At 36.1% G+C, this 12,268-nt stretch overlaps 1 protein-coding gene across 1 annotated transcript in view; it reads left to right on the top strand.

Annotated features, from left to right (window-relative positions):
* The window catches only part of LOC142336169 (uncharacterized), a 31,212-nt gene extending 20,990 nt beyond the window's left edge, over positions 1-10,222 (top strand). The window contains exons 8-10 of the mRNA XM_075384789.1: positions 8,020-8,269; positions 8,786-8,940; positions 9,503-10,222. Of these exons, the coding sequence (XP_075240904.1) occupies positions 8,020-8,269; positions 8,786-8,940; positions 9,503-9,658 (561 nt within the window). The 3' untranslated portion in view covers positions 9,659-10,222. The remainder of the gene's footprint in view (positions 1-8,019; positions 8,270-8,785; positions 8,941-9,502) is intronic.
* The last annotated feature ends 2,046 nt before the right edge of the window (positions 10,223-12,268 follow it).

The following is a 12,268-nucleotide window of genomic DNA, read 5'->3' on the forward strand; positions in this document are numbered from 1 at the left end:
TAAACCTGATGGACTTTTTACGGCTCGAAGAGTGTTGGTTTTACACAGGTCTTTTAGCTGAAGCAGTTTTGTTTTTGATCTGAGTTTTCTTTTCCACCATTTACCTGCGTTTTTGAACGTTGACTTATGTTTTCGAGCAGTGGAGTTTAAAAGTAGCTTAGTTGTAATGTATAGTGATTAGGAACTGCTGGTAGTATTCAGGGTGAAGAGGTTCCCAGATTTTTTGATCCCGTATAAGTCCCTCCTACCTACCTAAACAGACCAACCACCTACCTATCAAACCGCATGCCTAACTCCCCGCACCTATACCATATTCCTATCCCCCAGCTACACCATATACCTACCCCCCTGTGCACATATCTACCTCCCTGCTTACGCCCCTTCCCCACGCACTAGTCTACCCCCTCTCACTACCTAGCCCCCACCTCCCTACGCCTACCTAACGCTCCCCACACCCCACCTACCTACGCCCCCAGCCACTCATCACACATTGTTAACTAAAATGGTTGCTGATTTTATGTTGCTTTGTTTTCATTTTTTGATAATTCTGAAATAGGTAGGGCCAGTTGAAAGTTTTTTTTGCACAACTCTTCGAGTCACTTTCATTTTTAGCGGCCATGTTTATTATGCTAAATGTTTGCTTAAGCGTTTTGACCTTGACTTTTTCGTTTTGTGTGATTATCTATATTTCTCTCATTCACAAGTGTCAGCAGCTCAACTCAATTGGCCGTAGTTCACTGCTAAAAGTCAAACGAAAAGTGCGTCAAAGTTGGTGTGATTTTGTTGAAGTTATTAGTGGTTATAGTGGTATATAATAACCTCTAAGGACGTCATTTGAAGCCCTCTTAGTGAATTAATTTAGTTACTCCCTGACTGAAGCAGGCTGCAATAGATTCGAGCTCCAACTAGTTGTTCGAGAGCAATTCTTCGGACGTTAGGTGGTTATGTTATGTATGCTAGGGCACGTCTGTCGGTTTCACAGCTATTCCGACGTTCTGCCGTTTTGTTTGCATTTCTAGTTTCGGCAGCTGTCAATTAAAGTGTTCAATCACACTCTATGGTTTCTAAGAAATAATTTCATGTTACGATATCTTATTTCAACTTCTAAATGGTTTTCCTTATCATTTTTAGGTTTGGCATATGTTTTCCTGCTGTTAGTTTGAACTTTAAGTTTTGGTTGCGCAGTTTTCACCTACAATTTTTTCATCTCAAATGAATTTGTTTACTTTTCTCTGGCGTTACGATATCTTATTTCAACTTCTAAATGGTTTTCCTTATCATTTTTAGGTTTGACATATGTAATCTTGCTGTTAGTTTGAACTTTAAGTTTCGGTTGCGCAGTTTTCAACTACAATTTTTTCATCTCATATGAATTTGTTTAATTTTCTCTGGCGTTACGATATCTTATTTCAACTTCTAAATGGTTTTCCTTATCATTTTTAGGTTTGACATATGTAATCTTGCTGTTAGTTTGAACTTTAAGTTTCGGTTGCGCAGTTTTCAACTACAATTTTTTCATCTCATATGAATTTGTTTAATTTTCTCTGGCGTTACGATATCTTATTTCAACTTCTAAATGGTTTTCCTTATCATTTTTAGGTTTGACATATGTAATCTTGCTGTTAGTTTGAACTTTAAGTTTCGGTTGCGCAGTTTTCAACTACAATTTTTCCATCTCATATGAATTTGTTCACTTTTCTCTGGCGTAGCTCAAAGTATTCCTTTTTCTTCTTTTTATATTGCTTTTCAGTCACTTTTACTTAGAAGTTAGTTTAGCCTGAGTTCACAAATTTGAAGGATTATTGAAAGTATCCTAGGTATTATTGTCGGTAAGTATTCTTGAAAGATTCTAGATTTTCAGTTTATTAATTCAGTTTTGTAGATGTTTTTATGCAATTACTGCGGTGAAGCAAGCATTTTTCACAGCTAATACTGCATTCTTCCAACTGCTGTATCACACCAATTACTTCAAAACATCGCTGATTGAAGTATATTGAAAAGGTTTGGTAATATTTAATAGTTGATATAATGGTTAATCGACTTGGGATAAGGCATCAACAACTAATACAGATGCTTTTGAGAAAAATTGTCCTCTTCGATTTTAGCAGTATTTGGGCATTGTAAAGTTGCTGGTTGTTTCAGAGAGGTTTCTCGTATAATGACAACGATATTATGAGCCTAAGAGGCTCCTCCATTCTCGGGAAGAAGAGGTAAAATATACTCAAGTACGCAAGTAGAAACCGTTATGTTCTCTGTTTTAAATTAGTACCGTTTGAAGTTCATCTCGTGAATGGATTGTGTCGATAACAGACTGCCCTTTAGCGTCGCCAGAATGAATAAACTACACCAAACGGCACTTATGCAATATTTGAAAGAATATCGTTCATTATCATGAGTTGTGTTTGGTGGGTAGATTCACAAATGTTAGAGATATAAAGGTAGACATACGAGCGTGGGCAAGTAAGATGAACTTAAAGGCTGTGTTGTGTCATTTTCACTGGCTATGAAAAATTCTAAAATTAGACGCTAAATTGATGAGTTTTACTCAATATTGAATGATTCAATATCGAGACCTAGACATTTCATTGACTCATATGTCCAATGAATAAGTCTAAATTTATTTTTAGCTGAACTAAGTTTATTAAAATGAACCCGGCTTGGCTGGTAGAGAGTTTTCATGCTGAAGTAATTGTGCTTAAAAAGTGGAGACGATGAAAGTGAAGATTTCAGTTGCAGTTGGGCCAGCTGAATAAAACACAGTATTTATCCTAATCTGTAAAACTCATTGTTTCTCTTCAATTAACATGTACGGGTTGAAAATTTACCGGTCAATCTACAATCCGGCCTTATTTGATATCAAGCCATGTCTGCAATTAATACGGCATGAATGGGAGAAATAATAGCCCTATTCAAAGTTTGGGAACGCTTCCAGAATTTTTGCGGTCTTTTTATGCTATCTTTTTAGCGAACCGATTTGACTTCTTTTTGAATTTTTAAGTTGGAAAGTTTCTTGTCAATTGCTCGCGAGCAACGTCTGAAGCCATTAATGTAAACGTGTGTCTCTTTCATTGCAAAATTTTTGCTTGACTGTTCTGTGGTTTCGTTCCACACATGGTACCAAAAAGCTACGTATAGCTGAAGATTTTTTAAAAGGCAATACAAACATCCAATAATGCAACAATTTGAGTTCAAATTTCTTTTCTAATAACGCGTCATTACACCTTTAGCTTTTTTAACGTCTAGCAGACGGTTTGTATAGTTTTCATACAGGTTTCTAATGACATCCGGGTCAATTTCATTCCAAATTTCTGACCCTTTTTATTCTAAATTTTCCCAAAAAAACTGTTTTCGTAATCGGTGCTTCAAAATTGCCCATAAATTTTTGATCTGGACTATATGACGGCCGTTCCAGCACCTTCCACTCCTTCTCTTGGAGAAAATTACCGATAATCTTCGATTTATGCACAGGAGCATTATCTTGTTGAAAAGTAATGTCCTGAAAATACATTTTTGTCGATAACCGGCAGCGTTAAGCTCGTTTGGACACTTAACAAGACATTTTGAGTTCATCTTTCACCCCAAAACATAAGTAATCGGTTGTCCGAACTCAAAATTGTTGTGTTTATTTTTAGAAATATTCCATTTCTTCAAAAAAAAACTCGAACAATTCCGTCACTGGAGATGCGCACCCTTGTTTCATCGGTAATAACATTTTTCCAGTAAGAAAAAGGCTGTATCAGCATATTGACACACCATTTTGAACGAAAACATTTGCTTTTTTCTTCAAACTGACTTTCTTTACAGCATTTCTTGAAAAAAAAATCCATATTTTAGAACTTGTCTAACTGTAGCTCTGGAAATTGTATCATAGCAAAAGAAAGCGTTATGGGTAACTCTGATACGCTCCAGAGAGGTTTTGGGATCTATTAAAACATCGTTAACTAACTTCTTTTATTTAATTTTCAGATAACGTTTTTTGAGCATGCTGTGCACTGTATTTCAAGTTGAGTTGTTTTTGTATTTTCGTCCATGAAAATCCGACAACTCGTAGCGTAACAACTTAGCAAACACTGAAAGAACAAAGCTGTTTAACCACCTTTTATGCTTAAGCGGAGTAAATAAGAAGAAATTTCTCTTAAAACTTCTAAATTTCACATTTTTCACGCCTTAGCTTAATTCATGTATATGAAGCACGAATCAAGCCTTAAAAACAGAAATCATGCTGTACGTAGTTTTTTGGTACCATAGTGTATAATGTGCTTTCGCTCGCATGAATTATTTGACTTTTCTTCAAAGAAATGAGAACCTAGAAAACAGGCATTAAATTTCTGTGTAGCTCTCTTTAAGCCCTGCAGGCCCTAATTGTACGGTTCACCGAAGCTGCCGAAGAAGTAGAACTTCATTGTATGAAAAACACTTTTGATAGGTTTGGAACCACCTCTCACTTTTCTTAATTATGATTTATTCGGCTTTAATTGGGTTTCGAACATGTTGATCTTTTTTATTTCTTTTCGTCTGTTTGGTCAATGTATTGTTCGCTTTAATATGGAGAGAAGCATTGCGTATCAATGTTTTTCCATTGATATCTCAAACTTCGGGATGAAGGATGAGGCAATCAACCTTTCTGTCCCATAGTAAATTTTTCTTCGACAGTCCAAACTCATGTGCTATCATTTCTCTTGGTTGAGGGATCAATAGCAATGCAGTCTTTAAACAAAACAATGATGTCGGACATTTTGTATGAAAGAATTGTGCGTACCAGAAACTGATTTTATTAACTGATGTCCTCTATTTAGTGTGGGAGATTACTCTGCCATTAGTCGGCTTTTAATGGGTTCTTAATTTCTCTCAGACGAAGTCAGAAGCAATTTTATCAGCAATAGAGATAAGTCAGTAAAACCAATTTATAGATGCCCCTTGCTTGAATTTCATTCTAATTTGATTAATGATTAATAGCCGCCCTCATCTTCTCAGCCGGCTATTATATAGCGCTCCTATTTTTTTATTTCGTCGAACTTTTTTTCGCTTTACCCATTTTGCCGCTTTTTCGACATTTTGCGTGAAATCTTTTTGACTTCTCTAGGCTAGTTTCACTCTTCTGTCATTCTGCTCAAAGTCCTTTTAAACAGCAGTTGCTCATCAAAGCAATTCAAAATGAAGAGAGTCAGTATAGAAAAATCAAAGTCAGAAATAGAAACGGGATAAACCCATAAAGCCCATTTTTAGATGCCCGGTACTTGAACTTTGTTCATAAGTTTTTAGTTACTATCTATATTGCTTATTGGTATTGTTTCTAGACCCTGTTGCCTCTCACTGAAAGACAGGGTTATGTTCAATTACGAAATGACATCAAAATAAATCGCACTTAAAAATGTTTTTATACAAAAATCAATATTTGTTGATATTTTCTTTTCTTTCAATCCCAATAGAGTTATGGGAATCAACGGCGGCTATTTTCCGGCAATCTGCCGGGTATTTTTAATAATTCTAATTAATAATTCTGATTAATGGCCGCAAAGCAATACGTGGGGCCATTATTGGCCCTCTTTCTTTTTTAGTTTGTCAAGATTTTTTGTTACGACCAGATGACGTCACAATTTCTTCGAATCTGCTTATTTCATTCGTTCGTGCAATTTTAACTGAATTGCGTGCGTGACTTCATTTTCTTGGTGGAGCGAGATTATTTCTTCATTCGCTTGCTTTAATTTTAAAAAAAATAGGTCAAGTGAGTGTGTGTCACTCTAATTGAAGGTTATTTGGGAGCCGCTAATAGAAGCCGAAACAAATTAAACAGATTCTCTTTCTAAATATAACATCTCAGCATTTAATAAAAAGAAGTTTGAGAGTGCATATATGCAAGGCTATTGCGGCTATTTTCTGGCAGTCTGCCAGCTATTTTTATCAGGTTTGGTGCCTTTTGTTTTCGAAGTCCTTACTAATGTCCCGCTATGATGGAACTTAGCTACCAATTTAAATCACAGTATCCCGTCTTTTTGATACTTTGTAAGAAAAAAATATATTTTCTTTGCTTGTTTAAAGCCCAATGAGTGTCACGTAGTTCTCTTCTTTTAATATTCCAGCTGTTTTTTTCGCGTCAAAGGCAAGGCTTACATTAACAAGACACTCCTTGAGCGAAAACAAGGACGTCAACAACTGATTTTTTTGTCATTAGTAATGAGAATGGTATTTTCATGAAAAATACTATGGAATTTTTGTTTTTTTTTCTGAAATTTTATGTTTTGAAGAAAATCCATATCCATAAATTTAAAAAAAGAATTGATCGAATTGTTGATTCAAAATTACAACCTTTTTTGAATTTTGAATACGAAATTTTGAATAGATATCGCTAATTCAATTCTGTATTCTCAACGTTCAGATTGTTGGGGAACATCTTTATTATTGTAACCTTAGCTTTAATTAATAGTCGCCCTGTTCTCAGTCGGCTATTATAGCGCTCCTGTTTTTACAATCCAAAGAAATTGGATTGTATTGGTGTGAATTTATATTGCTGTGCTGGGTTTTGGCTTCATTTTTTTGATCCGTCGTCTGACGCTCGTTTTTGTTTTATTTTTTTCCTGACACAAATTTTGAAAGTTGTGTTTTTCAAACGTTTTGGTCTCTCGTGAACTGCTCTTTTGTGGCTTATTGTGCTTGATTGCATTTCCTAATCTAATTGGATAATTGAAATTGCGTTTTTATCTGAATTTTGTGATATTTTTTAGTGTAAATGACGTACGTCCAGTTCCAACTAACTTTTTTACGAATAAGTCGGAGGTCACTAGGGTTAGTCTAATACATTTGAAGGTCAATTAAGAGATACTATGTAATAGAAGTAGTTAGAAATAAAGCAGGACTGTCAAAATTGAATTAGCCTTTTGGATTTTGTTGGGAAACATGGTTTTTTATATAGATATCAGCAACTCTCAACACTTAGGTATATTCTCAACACTTAGGTGTATTTGGGCAATCTGTGTGCTACGTTTTTCTCAAGGGGCGAAACACTCCTTGAGTGAAAACAAGGACGTCATTCAACTATTTTTTTAAACTGCCCTCTCCTCAGCGTCAAATTATTTTAAAAAAAACATCCGAAGTCATGGTCAAAGTTTCGTACTTAATTTCGTTGAAGTTTTATATTGAATAACATTCATAATTTTCAAAAGAAAGAATAGATCCAATTATTGCCTCAAAATGTCATTTATTGCACCGAATTTTGCAACACATCATTTCCATGGTAACCATATTTGTGATTTTGTATGCTCAGTTTTATACTATGGTCCAAAAATTGGGTGCGTGTCTTTTTAATTGATTTGCGCTGGACCGTTTTGACTTTTGGGCAGGTTTTGAATTTGCTCGATCTAAATTATTCTTTCATTTATAATTTTAGCTGAATTCAATTGACATCACTTTAAAACATAGGTAAATGAAAAGGAAACGGAAATTAGTTTACTTTTTTGATTTTAATCACGGCTAGGTCTTTAATTGGCTCTGACGACATAATCCCTTGTTTAATATGTTTTCTTCGAAGGCTCGAGTACTAGAGCCAATTTGAACACAGTGAGTAATGTAGGAAGGCCACCAGAGGTTCTTATAGCAGTGATTTGCGCTGGTAGTTGAGCCGTAATGAAAAGTACCTATGATTTTTCTACGAGTCTTTTGAGCCGACTGAAGCGCAGAAAAACGCAAATTAAAACCATAAAAGTTTGTTCTCTGTTCATGCGGTGCCGCCTTGAAGATTAATGGAAGGTGTGTGAATTGCTTCGTTGTTACCTGCAATTTGGTAATAATAGATTTATTCTTGATAAAATGTCATCAGCTGGGAAATTTATTTTTTTGCCGCTTTTACCAATTGATCGTTCATCTGACAAGTAAGACTCTGTAAAGTCGAACAGATATCCATACTTTACTTGCTGAAACCTGTAAATTTTCGTTAAAAAAGTCCGGACATTCGAAATGCTATCAAAAGTTGCTGACATTAATGCGAGTACATTTTTTCAATCTGCTTATTTCCTCTATTGACAGGACCTGATGGACAAGAGCCCTTTTGTGCCCGACCTGCCCATTAATGAGAGAATCCACGATGTGTGCACGTCGCCCACAGGACAAATAATTCTGTCAACTAAAAGTATGAATGTGTACGAGCAGCATGCAATCACGAGTGAGTTTGGCACCAGGATGTCCAAGTGGAGGGAGCCGCGATTCAACCTCCTCTTCAATGCCAATTTCATGATCAGCCACATGGCTGTGTCTGCCACTGGATTCATCGCTTTAGGTTTGTTCAAGCATCTTTTGTAAGTGACATTAACGCTATTGTATCTAGTTGTGGCATCTCCTAGAGGAGTCAGTGACACACTGGTAGTCTTCTCAAGGATGATAAAGTTTCTTTTGTTGGTAGTTTGGAATTGTTTTTTTTTGAAAGTGTGGACAGGGGATTTTGTAATTTCAATGTGTGCAAGTATTTTTCTATATCAGCTAATCAAAAGCTGGAGTAACAATTGATTTGCTGGGAATTCCCGGTCATGTCCCTCTCACTCAGTCGGCATATAGCGTATCGCCCACCTCCTCCCCCATTACCGTAAATACACCATGGTGGGGGCGATAATGGTAAACAGCAAAAATATCAATCATAGTTCTGCTGGAGTGACTGAGATAGTAAATACGTTTATAATTAAAAAGAAGATCAAGTTGGTAATATTAAAATGATGTGAATCGATACTCAGCGATACAGGCAGAGACTGTGCATAGGTCCGAATAGTTTGAGATTACACTTCGACCTGACAAATTTTAGGCAACGCGGAAGACAACTTGATCTACTTGTATGACAGAAATGGTCGCCACAAGTGGAAGTTCCCAGTGCGTGAGAACACGAGCTTCAAACGACTCAAGCAGATCAATTTTGACCTTGCTGGAAACCTGATCACAGTTGACAACTATTATCAGCAGGTAGTTTTAATTCAGAGCTAACTTTCTTCCATCTATTTTCGTTTATTATTGCCCTCAAACAAAGATTGTGATAATTGTTGGATCTTTTTTGTGCCCCCCTCCCCTGAGGGAGGCACAAACGGAAAAGATCCTAATTATTTTTAGGGCTGTTGCTCTTCTTAATTCAATTTTTCGTAGGATCGATTTTGCATTTGACCATTGTTTCGTCTAGTACCTCGCTAGTCCTTCGTCTGGTCCCCCGCTGCGCCCATTTCCCTCACTCGACCCCCCACCCTATTACATATTTTTTTCTCCTCCCTGACTTCACCCTCTCTCAGGTATTCGTAATGCAGCCTCGCTAAGCCAACTGCAGCCAATCGTTTAAGAGAAGTTCGCCCTTCCTTAGTAGGTTATGTTTATCTTTTTTCGCTTTAATCTGCGTTTACATCTTGCTAAGGTTTAAAAAACTCAAAATTACGGACACCAAGTATAATTTCAGTGCTGTATTTAAACTTCTTTTGAAGTTTGTTCATTGTGTCATTCTTCAGTTATTCTTGTTGCAAATATATTTTTTGGCTTCTAGGTGCAAGTAATATCCCGACAAGGCAAGCTGATCCGAGTGTTACATGGGCGGGCATTGCAGTTTGCCAGGCCCATCTGTGCGGTTCCCAAGGGAGACAATCAGATTGTGGTCATGTCTGAGTTCGGATCAGTCGTCGTCATCGAAAAGTATCTGTGATCATTGATCTCTTGAACAAATTTCTCGCCATCTAGCCTAACGGATTTGTTCTCATGTCGTTTTTGACCACAAAAACAACAGTGTGTCACTATTATTTAGTTAAAAATCATACAATACAAAACTGCTTTTTGCTCGTAAAATATTTGATCCTGGCCAAATTTCTATTGGAAATAGCGCATATTGCTACAAATGCTTGGAAAAAATGTCATATTTGGACGATAATTGGTGCTTTTCACTTGCTCACTTTTGTATTATGTGACTATTGCTATTTGCTGGTTCTATGAACTGATGAATTCCAGTTTCATGTAAAATCTTGCGTAAATATCGAGTATTTTCATTATTGAAGTCAGTAGAAAAAATTGTACGTTATTGGTAGTTGTAACTTGATAAATCGTAGTTATGTAGAATAATGTCACCCTTACCTTGATAACTGTTAACTTTATGGGCTCTGCTGCTAACCCATCACGGGCAGAGGTTAATAAATTCGGTTAGCAGAATATTGATTTCAGTTACTAGTATTTGAGGTATTATATTTATTTTTGATTGCTCCAAAACGGCAATTTCAACTCGTTTGTTACTTCTAAAATAAACTGTTATGTAGTGTTAAATATGTAAAATCTCAAGCTATTGAAATTTCGTCGAGGAGGTGTAGCTGAATGTTTTAAACTGGGAGCTGGACTATTGTGGAAAAGCAATGAAATTTTTAAAAGAAAAGGGCGCATTATATCTGCCTCCTTATAGTCAATATTGTGAAATTGTCGGTTTGGTTCATTTTTGCGATGTGAGTCTGTCATGTTTATAATTGTTATTAACTGTTATTACATTTCCTGTTTTGAATGAATTTATCAAATTTAGAGTTCACGGAGTTTCTCTATTGTATGGATTTGAACTTTTCGCGCTTGGTTTTATATCCTATTGTGTTTGGTTGTTCATTTTTGATAGTTCTTTCTTTATTTTGCTTTGTTGTATTTTGATGCCCAGTAAACTTAATATTTAATGAATGGCTTGCCTGATGATGCACATATTAATCAAACTATTGTTTGCTTTCATTGTGAAAATTCTTTGTTCACTCCCTCTAGAGTGTGTGAAAGGATTTAAGTGTCAGGCAAGATCATGGCTACATGTTTCTTGTTAGTGCTCTCAATTATCAAAACAAAGAGTGTCTGTTCTTTCCCATTCTCTCTTCACCCCCACTCCCCCCCCCCCCCATCCTCACCCTATCAAGGTGTTTAAATTGATGATAATTGTCCCTTCCCTCCCACCCACTCAAACTAAACCTTCTCCCTTGTCATTTGTTGAACCCCCCCCCCCCCCCCCCCTCCATATACCCCCACTATGACCGTACTTGTTTCATCACGATTTTGACTGACCTGTGTGATCGGAACTCGATTAACTTGTCTTTAAAATCTTAAATTGGCGTTCACCACAATGTTCCGAGCGACTTTGAGTAAAGTAAAACGAATAAGAGTGTAACTGCATGAATAGATATTACGGAACATTGTGGTGCACACTCATTGCCAGAATTATAAAACAACCCGATGACTTCGTAAATACTAAACTTTTGACACTTTTCCTCAACATATTACAGTTAATGCTTAGGCGATAAACTTAAATAGTGTATTTGATTACTGTGTTGACCTTAACATCAGATTGTGAGATGTTTGTATTCTATTTGGAGTTGTTTTTACAAGATTTGTTTTGTTGCATTGACCAAGATTTTTATCCTAAATTTTCATGGAAAAATTATGAGTAGATTTAAAAATCTTGGTGAGAATTGGAGCTGACTGTTAGCTCTTAACAGTTTGTTTGTATAAAATGCAGATGTGCTTTTCATACAAAATAAATTTATAAATGCTATATTTTCTAACATTTACTATAAAATCCTATAAGATTAACTGATTTGACTAAAATACCCACCCACTAAAGTTGCTTTGTGAAGCTGTCACTTTCAAACTATTTGACTTGAGCCCTCAAACTTTTGTCCCCCGTTTGATAACTCTAATCATTGTTCGTGAGTTTATGTAGGTTAACTAAAATTTACGCTTTTCCACGACCTCCTTTCCCACTTTTGCGTTGCATTGATTGGTCCATCTCAAAATTCCTTGTTATACAGATTGACACAATTGATTTTGTTTGGTTTCTTCTTCAAATGAATAATTAACTGTTTTCTATAAATCTTTTCATCAGTGTAGTAACGAAACTTTTGTGTTACTGTATAAAGGGGGACTCATCGACCTTTTGGGCCGGAAACTCATTTTTCAATTATTTTTAGAATTGATATGAAACGTTTAGAGGTAGAAAAATAGGGGAATTCAAAATAGTGAAGTTAAGTTTGTAGTTAGCAAAAGCACACAATTTTTTCTGTGTGAAATCTCGGAGTGTTCACACCTGTATAGTAACATCAGAGAAACGTCATCTAATCAGCGGGAGTGGTGATTAGCAAGTAGTTATTCAAAATAGTAAAATTGGAGTTCCGTTTGAGATCTCTTTAGATCTCTTTCTGCTTTAACTCTAGGAACGCTAGACGGATGTGTACAATAGTAAGGAGAAAGGTTCTGAACCAAGTATTGTGCTCAAAGTTGATTATTAGACGGATTCAGTAGTATGAAC

The sequence above is a fragment of the Convolutriloba macropyga genome, chromosome 3 (assembly GCF_964194025.1).
Source record: "Convolutriloba macropyga chromosome 3, txConMacr16.3, whole genome shotgun sequence".
NCBI classification, from domain to species: Eukaryota; Metazoa; Xenacoelomorpha; order Acoela; family Convolutidae; genus Convolutriloba; species Convolutriloba macropyga.